Source organism: Thamnophis sirtalis, unplaced genomic scaffold (assembly GCF_051295495.1).
Source record: "Thamnophis sirtalis isolate CommonGarterSnake01/CBP01778 unplaced genomic scaffold, rThaSir2_p1.2 scaffold_8, whole genome shotgun sequence".
NCBI classification, from domain to species: Eukaryota; Metazoa; Chordata; class Lepidosauria; order Squamata; family Natricidae; genus Thamnophis; species Thamnophis sirtalis.
This window is the reverse complement of record NW_028261388.1, coordinates 79972785-79989315: the sequence shown is the minus strand read 5'-3', so window position 1 is coordinate 79989315 and position 16531 is coordinate 79972785. Positions and strand designations below refer to the sequence as shown.

The 16531-nt window shown below is 41.2% G+C and overlaps 1 protein-coding gene across 2 annotated transcripts in view; it reads left to right on the top strand.

The window, feature by feature from the left end:
• The window catches only part of DNAH5 (dynein axonemal heavy chain 5), a 202374-nt gene that overhangs the window by 66016 nt on the left and 119827 nt on the right, over positions 1-16531 (top strand). For both annotated transcript variants that reach the window (XM_087721975.1, XM_087721976.1), the window contains exons 28-35: positions 3283-3523; positions 6465-6664; positions 6751-6904; positions 7969-8132; positions 9626-9782; positions 11157-11369; positions 13032-13256; positions 14648-14820. In XM_087721975.1, coding sequence (XP_087578101.1) covers positions 3283-3523; positions 6465-6664; positions 6751-6904; positions 7969-8132; positions 9626-9782; positions 11157-11369; positions 13032-13256; positions 14648-14820 — 1527 coding nt within the window. The remainder of the gene's footprint in view (positions 1-3282; positions 3524-6464; positions 6665-6750; positions 6905-7968; positions 8133-9625; positions 9783-11156; positions 11370-13031; positions 13257-14647; positions 14821-16531) is intronic.

The following is a 16531-nucleotide window of genomic DNA, read 5'->3' as shown; positions in this document are numbered from 1 at the left end:
CATGTACATCATGTTGCCTACCTTGTGGGGTTGCCTGCCATCTTATTGATTTTGATCCCTTTTATTTTGATATCACTGTTGCTTAATGTAGGGCACAGATTCAACTATTGTGGCGCTTTAAACGCGTTAACGTGTATCTTGGACCATTGTACAAACTTAAGGAAGCACTGCTTAATGTAATAGCAATAGCAATAGCAGTTAGACTTATATACCGCTTCATAGGGCTTTCAGCCCTCTCTAAGCGGTTTACAGAGTCAGCATATCGCCCCCCACAGTCTGGGTCCTCATTTCACCCACCTCGGAAGGATGGAAGGCTGAGTCAACCTTGAGCCGGTGAGATTAGAAGCACTGAACTGCAGATAACAGTCAGCTAAAGTGGCCTGCAGTACTGCACCCTAACCACTGCGTCACTTGTAAGATGTGAACCTGGCATTGTTTAGACCATGGGTCGTCAACCTGGTCCCTACCGCCCACTAATGGGCGTTTCAGGATTCCAGGTGGGCACTTCGGAGGTTAAAACTTCCTTTTGAGCGAATGCAGTTGCAAAATAGGAGAAGCAAACACTTTGGAAGAGGAAGGAGAGGAATGGATAGCAGAGACAGGCAGAAGCCCAACAGAGCAGTTGCAAAATAGGAGAAAGAAAAGTTATAGGTAGGAGAGAATTGTTGGCTAATAATAATAATAAGTGGGCTAACTAGCTCAGCCTTACTTTTGTACATTGCCCTAAGGAAGGTAAAAAAAAGGAGATAAAAAGGAAAAGATTAAAAAAATAACAAAAAAAGGGGAAGAAAATGGAGAAAAGGGGATAAAATAAAGGAGGAGAGTAAGCAGCGTTTAGTCTGGCTCATAAATTAAGTTTTGTTATCTTATAAAATAAAAGAAAGAAATAAGTAAAGGAAGGAGAAGGAGAAAATAAAAAAGGGAAAAAGAGATCCTTGATATAGTGAAATACTATAAGAAAGGTAAAGAAAAAAAGACAGGAAAAGGAACATTTTTTATTTTTTTATTTTTTATTTAATATTCCGCACTTGCGCAAAAACTGGTGGGCGGTAAGGAAATTTCTCCATCAAGAAAGATCCATTAGTGGGCGGTAGGTAGAAAAAGGTTGACTACCACTGGTTTAGACAGTTCCTTTCAAATCCAATTAAGCAAAACTCTGCTCTGATGTATTTTTCCCGGTGGGGTGGGAACTTGTGGACAATGAATTGCAACTTGCATAATCTGCCATTGGCAGAAAATCAGTGAAATATCTCTGCCATTCCGTTAGCTAATTTATATTAATGGATTTTTAGGTTTAAAAAGAAATTATATATTGTCCTGCAAATACTAGACTGTTGATGGAAGTGTTTAGGATTACAATTCTGTATATACTTACCCGGGAAGAAAATCGCTTGGAATTGTGTGAGACTTTTAATGAATACTAGACAACATGGGACCTGTTGTGCCATCGCTTCAGAGATATTTCCTTACCAGATTTCTCAATACCTTCAACAATGGCAGAACTTCTTTTTTTAATATATATTTTTATTCTTTTTAAACAAAACAACACATACAAAACAAAGCAAGAGAAGAAAAAAGAACAACTTTCCTCCATTTCCTCAAGCATGTTGTTTGGTTACAAGTTTTTGTGCATCAATTCTTAAGTTTAGGATTAACATCACTGGTTTACATTAAACATAACTGAATGTTTCACTGTCATTGAGCCTTATGTGTTCAAACTACCATTAATATTCTTTCATTTGTAACAATCCTTATTTCCTTGAATTCATAATTATCTATCAAATAACAATGAGTCTTTAAAGTATTATAATATCACCTATCTCTAAGGAGAAAAAGCGAAGATTGGAACAAAGAATTCCCATTAATTTATAATATACATTCATATTTTCAATTAACCATAATGTCACCAATCATACAGAATTCCAAGAATAGTTTCCCATTATTAATTATTAATCCATATAGTGGTTAGGTGGTGCAGTGGTTAGAGTGCAGCACTGCAGGCTACTTCAGCTGACTGCAGTTCTGCAGTTCGGCTGTTCAAATCTCACCGGCTCAGGATTGACTCAGCCTTCCATCCTTCCGAGGTGGGTAAAATGAGGACCCGGATTGTTGTTGGGGGTGATATGCTGACTCTGTAAACCGCTTAGAGAGGGCTGAAAGCCCTATGAAGTGGTATATATAAGTCTAACTGCTATTGCTATTGCTAATTCATGTATATATCAATTATTCCTTACATCTTCATTGATCCGTTTAACATACAAAGATCTTTCTAAGCCTTCACTGGTTCTTAAAAATTCAGAGAAATATTCAGAGATGATTCTGCCTTGAAAATAGTCAATGTTAAGCAGTATTGTATTGTATTTGTATTGTATTTTATTATTTGTATGCCGCCCTTCTCCGGGAGGACTCAGGGCAGCGAACAATTCAAGGGGGAAAAGGGGGAACATAAAAAGACAAAATACAAATAATAAAAGTAAGCAACAGTCGCACAGCCATACATGTCGAGAGGGGAGGGAACTCATCACCCCCAGGCCTGCCGGCAAAGCCAGGTTTTGATGGCTTTTCGGAAGGCCTGGAGAGAGGTGAGGGTCCGAATCCCTGCGGGGAGTTCATTCCAGAGGCCGGAGATGCCACAGAGAAGGCCCTCCCCCGGGTAATAGCCAGGTGGCATTGGCTGGTAGATGGCACCTGGAGGAGGCCAACCCTGTGAGATCTAACGGGTCTGTGGGAGGTAATTGGCAGCAGGCGGTCTCTCAAGTACCCAGATCCAATACCATGAAGGGCTTTATAAGTTACGACTAGCACCTTGAAGCGTATCCGGAGACTGATCGGTAACCAGTGCAGCTCGCGGAGGATAGGTGTAACGTGGGTGTACCGAGGTGCACCCACAATAGCTCGCGCGGCTGCGTTCTGGACGAGTTGAAGTCTCCGAATACTCTTCAAGGGCTGCCCCATGTAGAGCGCACAGTCAAACATCAGGAAAAGTTTGATGACATTTTGCATTTTGTCATAAGATGTTTTATAAAATTTGCCAAATTTCCGTTCCACAGGAGTCACCAGGACTCTGGATTTTGGACACATTTTTGCAAGTTAGCCCATTTGAGATTCAAAATTATTGCCCTACAATGCATCATTTCACCCAGTTAAAAGTTTACATCCAGATAAATAGGAGAGTTTTAGTAAATATATAGGTTCTTAAGATTGTGGTTGTTTTTAAATATTTCTTTCTAGTGGAATTTTTACAATAGTTTTGAGCGTGCCCCACTGTATGTCTACCTGCAGATGCCGTAAGCTACCGCGAGCCTTGAAGGAATGGCAGGCATTTCTGGATCTTAAGAAAACCATCGATGACTTCAGTGAATGTTGTCCTTTGCTTGAGTTGATGTCCAACAAAGCCATGATGCCCCGTCACTGGAAACGCCTCACTGATCTCACTGCCCACAATTTCGATGTTGAGAATGAAACTTTCAAAATGAGAAATATTATGGAAGCGCCCTTGCTGAAATACAAAGAAGAGATAGAGGTAGGGGAAAATGATACGCTTGCATCTTTGGATTGGATTGGATTGGATTGGAAAGTTTATTTATAGGCCGCCCTTTTCCCTGGGGGGACTCAGGGCGGCTTACAATTCATGGGGGGGGGGAATACAAACAGCGAGACATAGAACAATACATAATTAAAAATAGAACACAGCATTCATCATTCGGGCGGGGACGGATTACAATCTAACCCCAGGCCTGATGGGATAGCCAGATTTTAATATGAGTGAGTGAGATCATTCGGCTCAAGGTTGACTCAGCCTCCCATCCTTCCGAGGTGGGTAAAATGAGGATACAGATTGTTGGGGAAAATAGGCTGACACTGTAAACCACTTAGAGCGGGCTGTAAAAGCACTCACTATGAAGAGGTATATAAGTCTAAGCGCTATTGCTATTGCTATTGCTATTCAAAAATTTAAAACAAGCACCAGCAACTTACTGTGTCTCTCATAATCTCCATCACACCTTTTCATCAGATCCAGGAGAGACAGAATAATTGCCTAAATCAGTGTTTACTTAAACTATAATAACTAGATTGCCCTGAAATTCAGTCCAAAAAAGAGGAATAGGATATAGTCATATAATAAATAGTTTATCTGTCCACATGCATGATAGTTAACCTTTGGGTTGAACTGCACCCTCTCAACACACACACAAAGAAAAGTCCAAGATATTTCTCTGACATTAGAGAACATGCCTACTATAGCCTCATATATAGATAATATTTTATTATTGTGATTCATGAGAAGGTCTGGGGGGTGGTGAGGGTACGGATCTCCACGGGGAGATCGTTCCAAAGGGTCGGAGCTACTACCGAGAAGGCTCTCCTCCGTGTAGTCGCCAGTCGACACTGACTGGCAGATGGGATTCGGAGGAGGCCTAGTCTGTGTGATCTAATTGGTCGTGAGGAGGTGATTGGCAGGAGGCGGTCTCTCAAGTACCCAATATCTTTGATATTGAAATGAATGATCTAACTATTGTATTTCCAAAGCACACAAGGTTTTTTTTATTCCACATACAAAAACCAACAACCTGAAAATAGCAAATCTGTTATTTGCTATTTGAGACGTTACTTTTTTCGTTTGAGTCAAAGTCAAACTCAACTCTGGTGCCAGCAGCATTGATGTCGTTTGCCATTGGCATCTCTTTCTTTCAGCCATTGTAATCTTTAATTCTAGAACAGGAAAACCTTGACCTATGACCAAAATTGAGGCCAAAACTTCTGTTGCTAAGCGAGGAATTTGTTAAGTGAGTTTTGCTCCATTTTATGATTTTTTTTCCTGGCAACAGTTGTTAAGTAAATCACCGCAGTTATTAATTTAATAACACAAGCAGTGGTGGGATTCAACCAGTTTGCACCTATTCGGGAGAACCAGTTGGTAACTTTCTAAGCAGTTCGGAGAACTGGTTGTTGGAAGAAATCTCCTTTTGTTTTTTTCCACTTTACAGGGCTAATCCTGTAAGGAAGGCAGGAAGGAAACATTCTGGTGTTGTTTCTAGCCTAATCTTAATTGCCCTGCTTACAGAAACTGCCTCTCCGGTTAACCCTTATTACATCGTAACAGCTAAGACGAAGCGCCCATCGACATGAGTGATGTTGAGTTGGCCACACCCAACAGGTCACATGACCATCGAGCCACGCCTACCCAGCTGGTCATTAGGGAAGAGAACCGGTTATTAAATTATTTGAATCCCACCACTGAACACAAGTCATTTAATGTTAAGTGAATCTGGCTTCCCCATTAACTTTGCTGGTCAGAAGATTGCCAAAGATGATCACATGGCCCCGGGACACAGCAACTGTCATAAATATGAACCAGTTGTCAAGCGTTTGAATTTTGATCATGTGACCGTGGCAATGCTGTTACTATTGTGTGAAAAACAGTCATAAGTCACTTTCGGTACTGCTGTAACTTCGGACAGACACAAAACCAACGGTTGTAAGTCAACTGTTGGGTTAGTGCAGTTAGTCAAGGACTAACTACACTAACCCAGCCCAGCCCTATTTAACTTTCAACACGCTTGACAGATGTTGCTTCCTGCTCTAAGAAATAGCCAAATCTATCTGGATCACTACAAGTCTGAAAAATCAACCTCCTGCCTTGACTCAGGATCAGAAACCAATCTTGCCATACTGACCTATTCTGACCCCTCTCGTTCCATGCCAAAGCACACTCCGAGCCAAAGATAAGTTACAGCATTTAATTAACAGACAGACAGGTCCTTGACAGCAAACTGGCACAGACAAGCTTGGGCAGCAATCCAGCACAGATAAGCCGTGGCAGCAATCCAGCCTGCCAAGCTCACAATAATGTTCTCCAACATTAGTTCCTGCGTTGACTTCTGCAAGAGGGGCGTGTGCACAAGTAGTCCTTTTATAGTCTGGAGAGGAGTCTAATGACCACCAGCTGAGTGCAATTACTTCCTGTACTTGCGCAACTGTTCCTGACGCCTAGTAGCTCTTTGATGGCGTGCATCCAGGAACAACTCACTGCTGGCGTCCGGATCACTCTCCCTTGTCTCCTCCCCATTGGTCCAAGGCTCAGGCATCTCCTGGTGGACAACCAGCCTCTGTGCACCCTGCTCGGAGTCGGAACCCTGTCCAGGGTCCTCCACATCCTCCAGAGCCAACTCATACGGCCCCTCGTTGTCGGAGTCTGGTGGCAGCTCCAACGGCTCCTGCTGGGCCACAACAGGAAGCTATGTATTATGTACATGGGTAAAATACTTTGTTTTGGGTTATAGCAAGTGGGTTTATCTGCCTGAACAATCCTTCACTTTTTATTAAACTTTTTTGTACCTACAGTATGTATTGAAGCAATTCATTTAACTTTAGCTTGGAAATTTCCAGGACTATTGTCTGGAAGATATTCTAATATTGTGGATTTAGTTTTTTATTACTAACCTTCTGATTGGTTTTGGTAGGACATCTGCATCAGTGCCATGAAAGAGAGGGACATTGAACAGAAGCTCAAACAAGTGATCGCTGAATGGGACAATAAAACATTTACTTTTGCTAATTTTAAAACCCGTGGAGAACTTCTCTTGAGGGGAGACAGCACTTCTGAAATTATTGCAAGTATGGAGGACAGCTTGATGATTCTGGGCTCCCTAATGAGCAATAGGTAATATGTAATATGTAGATCTCTCTCTCTTTTTTTTAAATGTAGAGATTCATTTGCTCATTTTTGAATATGTGCAATTATTGCAGATATAACTCACCATTCAAGGCTCAGATACAAAAATGGGTGCAATCTCTTTCGAACACAACTGATATTATTGAGAACTGGATGATGGTGCAGAATTTATGGATATATTTAGAAGCTGTGTTTGTTGGTGGAGATATTGCCAAACAGCTTCCTAAGGTAAGAATTCTTCTTTGGTTCTGCAGAGGAATCTGCAGATGTATTAAAGGTAATTTATGCAGCTATGACATCTGGATGCTATTGAACTGCATCTCTCAATAGCTCAAACTGGGATGACCCATACAGACACTGTTGGAAGCTATAGTTTAAAGCAGGGATCCCCGACCCTGGTCTACATTCACAACTGGGTTGCATAAGTTGCTCCATTTGTGTAAGCTGGCATGTGTGCATGTGTGAAACCATCGCCTTCCCTCTGCTACTGCTGGTCCACAAAACCAGAAAGATTGGGGACGACTGGTTTTGAGGGCCAGAGAGTCCCATCTTATAATAAGACAATTAGATTAATAACTCAACAGACATCAGAACTGGTTTCTGAAAATTAGCTTAATGTAGCCAGAAGATCATGAAAAAAGAAAGATTGCTGAAAGAAACCTGTTCTGACCCACCTCATTCCACACCAACACACACTCCGAGCCAAAGATAAGTTACGGCCTTTAATTAACAGACAGACAGGTCCTTGGCAGCAAACCGGCACAGACAAGCTTGGGCAGCAATAAACACAGATAAGGCTTGGCAGCAATCCAGCCTGACAAGCTCACCATAATGTTCTCCAACATTAGTTCCTGCGTTGACTTCTGCAAGAGGGGCGTGTGCACAAGCAGTCCTTTTATAATCTGGAGAGGAGCCTAATTACCACCAGCTGAGTGCAATTACCTCCTGTAACTGCGCAACTGTTCCTGACGCCTATTAGCTCTTCGGTGCCGTGCATCCAGGAACAACTCACTACTGGCGTCTGGCTCACTCTCCCTTGTCTCCTCCCCACTGGTCCAAGGCTCAGGCGCCTCCTGAGGCCTCCAACCAGCCTCTCTGTGCCCTGCTTGGAGTCGGAACCCTGTCCAGGGTCCTCCACATCCTCCAGAGCTGACTCATAGGGCCCCTCGCTGTCGGAGTCTGGTGGCAGCTCCAATGGCTCCTGCTGGGCCACAACAGAAACCTATTAAATCTTGACATCAATAAAATGTGTATAGGGACTGAAGTGCCATTCTTATTTGTACTTTAAACAGGAAGCCAAACGCTTCTCTAATATTGACAAATCATGGGTAAAGATAATGACTCGAGCCCATGAAATACCAAATGTTGTCCATTGTTGTGTTGGGGATGAAACCATGGGACAATTATTGCCTCATTTATTGGAGCAGCTGGAAATGTGTCAAAAATCTCTCACAGGGTAAGTTCTGCTTATTTAAAAACTTTTCACTAACATACAATCATTGTGTTAATTAACAGGAAAAATAACATGTTGCTTTTTTTAATATGCATTAGGTTAAAAATTCTCTGAGTGGGCAAAGAGCAGTGGTGAATCTGTTGAGATAATTTTGGAATTAAAAATTAATTTCAAAGGAATTAAAGGGTCCTCATATATTCATGACAGAGCATACAATATATGGCTATCTTAACATAGAGGATACGTATAAGCAACTTTGTGAATATTTTGCTAATTCATATTTGAAAACATATATTTGAAAGAGTAAATATGCAATCAGCCAATAAAATGTCTTTTTCAAGGCTGGGGTCAAAAGGAATAAAAACACACACTGTGTTTAATAATTATGTCTTAGGTTAATGCAACATGATTTCTTCTAGGCTACATGTAATGCTGCTCTGTATGGCATTATTAAGTCACAGCATGGATAGGCTTAATTTAAAATTTAATCTATATGTGATTTGTGGTTAGAAAAGGGAATTCAAGACAGTTGACTCCTTGTCTTCACTGCTCCCAGCTCTGTATTAATTGGTTCAGGTAGAAGGAATATGTTGAAGACATCAAGAGAATGCTGGAAGATAAAAATATTGTCTATCCTATTTTTGTTTTTAATTTAGGATGAAGAATGGGGATAACACTAGGCCATGTCAATTTAATTAAGATTACTCTAGTTTAAATTCATCAGAGCTCCCGAAATTTATAAATATTGGGAAGCACATGATCTGCTTGTGTCTGTGCTAATATGGGAGTGGGGAGGGATAAGACAGTTTTTCAGTATCTGCACGTAATGTTAATCTATGATCCCCCCCAAAATAGCAATAGCAATAGCAGTTAGACTTATATACCGCTTCATAGGGCTTTCAGCCCTCTCTAAGCGGTTTACAGAGTCAGCATATCGCCCCCAACAATCCGGGTCCTCATTTCACCCACCTCGGAAGGATGGAAGGCTGAGTCAACCTTGAGCCGGTGAGATTAGAACCGCTGAACTGCAGATAACAGTCAGCTGAAGTGGCCTGCAGTACTGCACCCTAACCACTGCACCACCTCGGCTCATGTGGAAAATGAGGAAAAATATGTGTTTTCCTAGCTGGACTGGATAAAGTCATGAGGTTGCTGGACTGGATACAGTTAAGACAAGGCAATTAATCACTACTTCATCATACTTACTACTTATTCAAGCCCTTGCTCTGCATATTTTTGATTGCTTAACATTTTAGTTTAAATATGTCTGAGTGAAGTGAGCTTCATTCATTTGTACAATATATGAATTAATGAATGGGGCTGGCAAGATCAAACCATTTAAAATGTCAGCTGCAAGACAAGACTCTGATTCTATCATGAATGATGTTTTCTCTAGAGGGGAGCTGAGGAGATCTGGTCGTTGGAAGATAATGACAAGTATAATTTTTAAAGTTTACACACGTGACGGTATTCCTCTCGGTTTTGTTTAATTTCAGTTACCTGGAGAAAAAGAGACTCTCATTTCCTCGCTTCTTCTTCGTGTCAGATCCTGCTCTCCTGGAGATCCTAGGACAAGCTTCAGACTCACACACAATACAGGCTCACTTGCTAAATGTTTTTGACAACATCAAAACTGTAAAATTCCATGATAAGGTTGGTGTGATTCAGTGGTGGGTTTCAAAAATTGTTTGAACCTACTCTGTGGGTGTGGCCTCCTTTGTGGGAGTGGCTTGCCGCCCATGTGACCGGATGGGAGTGGCTTGCCGCCCATGTGACCGGATATGAAGATGTCAACGACACTTGTCAGAACCACCTTAAATTACCTCACACACAGCACTGGCCTGCATAAGACTATGATGTAAACTTGTTTTTTAAAAGGCATCTTTGGTTTGCGTTAAAACAACCTCAACACACGCAATGTTCTGATTGCACCACAAACGCAGTAGTCACCCTTACCTTTCACAGAGGCACTGAGTTTTATAAATATGAGCATGATAGTGTAGAATAATCATATCCAAGGACCAGTGGTGGGTTTCAAAAATTTTTGGAACCTCTTCTGTAGGTGCGGCCTGCTTTCCGTGTCCACTGGTGGAACCTCTTCTAATTGGTTCGGTAGATTTGACGAACCAGTTCTACCGAATAGGTGCGAACTGGTAGGAACCCACCTCTGGTGTGATTGTAATATTTTATGGTTTTGATTAACTACTAATGGCATAATCATTGCTGGAGATCTGTCAAGCTCTCTTGAGCCCTGGTGTAACCTCCAAGTACCCAAGAACACAAAGACTCCTCAGCAACCAGTGAAATTATTCACATAATTGATAATATATCCATCACACCTCTCTTTTTCACCTCAAGGTTGAGTTTAGGGTCTTACCCGGAGGTAGGCAATCCCATATGTTCATGGCTGAATTGCCCCAATTTGCAGAATATTAAACAGGCTGATTGGGACTGATGAGAATTATATCCTGGTCTGCTTGTCTTCATCCATTCCCTTTTTTTTTTTTTGCTATCTGTTAGCTGTTTTTGTTGACTGTGTTCATGCAATGTAAAAACAGAGTACTATTATCCTATCTGCTGAGGAGCCATTGCCTAGTAATGCTTGAAGTTGCACATTTAATTTGTAGTATTGCCAGCTAAAAAGTTCTCCGATCCTGAAAAGATATTTATCTGCCTCTTTGACGAGTGAATGTCAATCAGATTAATACATGACTTGAGGTATTAAATATCTGGATTGGTGTAGGATTTTCTGCAGGGCCCAGGGGCAATCTGTGATAGAATTGTATCTGTTGTGTGTATTTTATAGAATTGGTTGTTTTAAAAGAACGGGGAAGGGAAAACAAACTTTTTTCCTTTTATTTTGTATCCCTAATTTAAATCTCCCTCCCCCAAAGTTGCTATTAGTTCCAACAAAGAGAACATACAAAATATTGGTAGTCTTATCAGATTTACAGCCTAAATATAAAAAAAAACAATGAAAAATGAACTGTTACTATGAAATGTTCATGCAATATGTATGATTCACAGGTATATGACCGGATCCTTTCCATTTCTTCTCGGGAAGGTGAGACAATTGAATTAGAAAAACCTGTTATGGCAGATGGCAATGTGGAAGTTTGGCTCAATTTACTTTTAAAGGAGTCCCAATCCTCTTTGCACCTTGTGATTCGACAAGCAGCTGCAAATATCCAAGAAGCAGATTTCCAATTAATTGAGTTTCTTAATACCTTCCCTGCCCAGGTGAATTTATCTCCTTCCTTCCTTCTCAGTAGGGAGTGTGTGATCTGCATTTCCAGGGTTGGGATTGCTACCAATGTTAATTCGGACAGAAATACCTTTATTGTGAATTTTTTTTCTCTAATAAATACTACAGTTGACATTTAGGAAATCTTATTAAATTTAGTAGAGCTTCATACTGGATAGATGTGTAATTTGCTAATGTGGCTCATTTTTAGTTCTTAACTTGGGTTTGGAGTTCTTATGAAATGGTATTAGTTCCCTGTCCTTGAAAAATGTGGGGTGCACTTTTAGGGATTTCCAGTGTGTCTAAAAGACCCCTATATTAAAAATGTATAAGGCTTCTATCACATCAATAGTTTGCTTGCAATGATATTAGTCTTCCCAAAGACTTCCTTGCAATTGTTCCCCTCAACATGGCTTACAGCAACTGCTCTCTTTTCATTTCGGAATTTGAAATGAAATGAGAGCAGATTTTGGGGTGCTTCTAAATCTGGAGGAAGAAAGAAGATAATAGTGGGTGTTCATTTGCTTTGCTCTTTGTGGCCTATGTCTGCTTCTTCTGAGGAAACTGTCAGGTTTCCGAAAGATGCCCTAATTGATTCATGAGCCTCAAGCCAAGTTTCAAAAGAAAACCAGTCATTTATTAGGACCACCATTCCGGCAATACCCTATTGCAGTCAGATCTTAGCCTCATTTGAATTATAGCTGAACTTTACCCTGGTTCCTTCCCTCCCCTCAGTCTGTGTCATAAATCATATTCTCCAACAAGGTGCACCCCTCGCAAGCCTGCTGAAGTAATCTGAGATCTGACTCTAGTCGAAGGTATGCGTGGAAGGCATGGAATGTGCTCCTCCCCTTTCCTCACCATGGCAACTTTATGAGTTGACAGAAATACTATTTGATTCCCATGAGGTGGTCCATGAAATGTTCTCATGATGAAGCATTGCTACAAGACCCTGCATCATTTTATACTCCACAATTCCTTTGATAAGATCAATTAAGGCTTGTGTAAATATTGGAGATATAGACACCTCTCTTCTCTCTTCTAATACAATAATGGGTAGATTAGGAGTTTAAGATGGGAGAGGATTACTTGACCTCGTTTCAGTTTTCACAAGTCTGTAAAAATTGCGTAGATAACATTAATTTTTAAAAGGGTAATGACTCAGTTATTGGTTGGCTGAATAAAAAAGGATTTGGGAGGCTTGGTTCACCGACAAATGTGCGCCTGACAAAAGTGCGCCGACAAAACTGCGCCGAGGAAACCATGAGGTCGAAATCGCGCCCACAGAAGCGCGCCAACAAATGTGTGCCGATGAAAGCATGCCGTCAAGAAACAGCGCAAAAACAACGTAATGACGATGTAATGACAACGTAATAACAACGTAATAACAACGTAATAACAACGTAATAACAACGTAATAACAACATAATAACAACGTAATAACACTAACACTAACCCTAACCCTAACTCTTACCTTAACCCTAATCGCGCTTTTGTGGGTGCGGTTTTGTCGGCGCTCTTTTGTGGGAGCGTTTTAGACCTCGCGGTTTTCTCGCTGCGCTTTTGTTGGCGCGCTTTTGTCGGGTGTGCATTTGACGGGTCACAGGGAAGCTTAACAGTTAACCCTGTAAACATTAATGTAAATTATTTTTTTTAAGGTTGGTTTGCTGGGTATTCAAATGATCTGGACACGAGAAGCGGAGGAGGCTTTGACCAATGCAAAATACGACAAAAAAGTGATGCAGAAAACGAATCAGTTTTTCTTAGAACTCTTGAATACGCTGATCGACATGACTACCAAGGATCTGAGTTCTGTGGAACGCATTAAATATGAGACACTGATCACAATTCACGTGCACCAAAGAGACATATTTGATGATCTGGTAAAAATAAACCTTATTTAAATAAGTGCTATGAAAGGCTGAATTCTTCAGAGTAAGATATGTCCGCGATGTGTAAATGTAATCAATGCAGTCAGTCATTTTGGACCAAATGTTACTGAGTTTATTAATGTTTCAAAGCTTCTTTGACATTATAGTCTTAATAGCCTTCTTGTTAGGCTTGACATCATCTAATAGAATCCTACTTTCCATTGTAAATAATAGTTTTAGGGATTTCCCTATGCAATGAGCCCAGATCACTCTTCTTTTGACCTACTCAGAGCCCATAGAAAAGGAGACACAATTTTGTGACCGAGGGTTACTTCAGTCTTATAGATAGATCTCTAAAGCAGGGGTGTAAAACTCGTGGCTTTGGGGCCATATGTGTCACACACAGGCCACGCCCACCAGTGGGGGATTCAAGCATTTTTATTACCGGTTCTGTGGGCGTGGCTTGGTGGGTGTGGCAGGGGAAGATTACTGCAAAATCCCCATTCCCTCCCGATCAGCTGGGACTCAGGAGGCAGAGAATAGGTGGCGGAGGGGCCAGTAAGAGATGGTATTTGCTGGTTCTCCAAACTACTCAAAATTTCCGCTACCGGTTCTCCAGAACTGGACAGAACCTGTTGAATACCACCTCTGACGCCCCCCTCCCAATTTTAGCAAAGGAAAAAGTTGTGATACGACACGTGATGACAATGTGGCACTGCGAGTTTGACACCCCTGCTCTAAAGGAAAGGGACTGGGAGTAGCGGAAGATACTGGTCCATGTGTATATTTTAAGTTAATTCACTATTACCTTTCTAAAGCCAGTCATGTTATATTTGCTCTTAGTCATAAAGATCCATTACTCAAATTTAATTCATTGTAAATCTCGTTAATCACTTGATTATTCAGTTTTTTCAAGGCAGAAGAAAGAAAAAACAATAGTCAAATAGCAATAGCAATAGCAGTTAGACTTATATACCGCTTCATAGGGCTTTCTAAGCGGTTTACAGAGTCAGCATATTGCCCCCCAAAACAATCCGGGTCCTCATTTTACCCACCTCGGAAGGATGGAAGGCTGAGTCAACCCTGAGCCGGTGAGATTTGAACAGCCGAACTGCAGAACTGCAGTCAGCTGAAGTAGCCTGCAGTGCTGCATTTAACCACTGCGCCACCTCGGCTCTACCCTCAAATCCCATTTGAGGGTAAGGTCAGATGTTGAGCTTGTAACATGTATTTACTGTATGTGCTGGGATTGTTTTATGAGTTTCGTGTACTCCCGTTGGATTCTGTGGTTACCACAAAGATGACCTAACTTTGCATTTGAAAACAGCTGTTTCCAAGTAATAAATAGAAGGCACGTCTGTACCCTGATATTGAACTATGATAGCACAATCCTTTGTTTCTAGTGCCGCATGCATATCAAGAGCCCTACGGATTTCGAGTGGCTGAAGCAATGCAGATTTTATTTCAAAGACGATGCCGATAAAATGATGGTGAATATCACAGATGTGGCCTTCATATATCAAAATGAATTCCTGGGCTGTACAGACCGTCTTGTCATCACACCTCTCACAGACAGGTGAGGCATGGATGAATATTTATAGGCTGGGGGGGGGGGGAAGATACGCTGACATTATGCAGTGTCGTTTTTCCAGTATTGGTTATGGAGAATGTCTCGTGAATTTGTAATGAAGATTCAGCGGGAGATAAAGGCGCCTCATTTGACTCTGGACTTGCCAGGATTAGGAAATAGGCTCTACAAGAAATCTAAAATTAAAATGGATTGAGATATAAGATGTTAACAGAATCTTGTAAGTTTGTTTTTCTCCGCTTCTTTTTCCAGTAAATGTGTTTTTACTTTCCATTTTCATTTCGTACAGTCACATATATACTGTGCATAACCGGGGCCATATAACATTAAACAATAAACACAGCCTTTTTTATTTTTCCTTTTTTTCCTCCGCGTCTTTTTATACCTCAGTCAATCAAGAAGGAGCCAGCTTGAATCGCTTCCTAATTCTGATTCCTTTCCCAGGGCTCAGAATCCTTCTGCCCTTTTTATTTTTGTAATGGTTTCTGAACATTCCTCTATTTCTATGGAATAGAGGAATACATTTAGATCAGTGACGTGCAGTCAGGAGAGGCAGGGGAGGCAGAGCCTCACCACTGTCATCATGAAAAGAAAAGAAAAATGTAAAAGGAAAAAGGCTGAGCTAGTTGCTGCCAGAGTCACAGTGGATGACTCTGCTTAGTGCTTAACTGTTTAAAAAAGCCTCTAAAAAGTGCCCTCTACAGGAGGAGGCAAGAGAACGATGTGTCTCATCTAGTCTGACTTTATGATCACTCGAGCAGAGTTAAGCAAGGGTTAAAAGCCGAAAAATTCCTTATGTAGATGAGGCACGTGGTTCTCTTGCCTCCTCCTATAGAGGGCGTTTTTTTAAGAGGCTTTTTTTAAACAGTCAAGCAGAGTCATCCATTAGGGACTCTGGCAGCAGCTAATCCAGCCTGACCTCAGCAGCTCTTGCCTTTTTCCTTTTACATTTTTACATTTTCATGATGGCAGGCAAGAGCAGAGTCGAAATCCTCTGCTGGCGGGCTGGTGCTTTCTTTTGCCGCAAAAGAAAGAAAACGGCTTTTGCCCGCCCTGCCGCTATGTCTGACTCCAGCGGCGTGGTGGGCAAAAGACGTTTTCTTTCTTTTTGCCTCACCAGCCATAAACCTCACCGCACGTCACTGATTTAGATTATGCATAATATTGAGTTTTACATTGGGGTGGGTTTTTTTTTTTTGTCTCTGAGGGCAACATAGAGCATATTCATATCTCATTATATATAATGTACCTCCCCAACTCAAATGATGGAAAATGTAGCTGGATTTGTAGAATATAGCATAAAAAAGACTCCATCACAATTGGTTCTCAAGAAACAATGCTATGAGAGGCCAAGCAAACCAGTGGGATTCACTTACCTTCCCTGTCGATTCACAAATGTAAAGCTGTGTGTGCTGTGTCTACGCATGTGCACCACCTTCTGCGCATGTGCAGTGCTTATGCATTATGTCAGGGTGGAGCTGCCTGCAGCTGCCGCTACTGGTTCGCCTGGGCCAAACCATATTGAACATACTATGCAACAGAATATATCCTGTAACTCACTAAAACGAGCATTCAAACATCTAGTAAGAGGATACCACAAAATACCGTTCTCTTTTTTACTACCTCTTCAAATCTTATCTTGGCATTTTAATACCTTTAAGTCTTCCAAATGTCCATAAGAAGAACATATTCCTGTTCC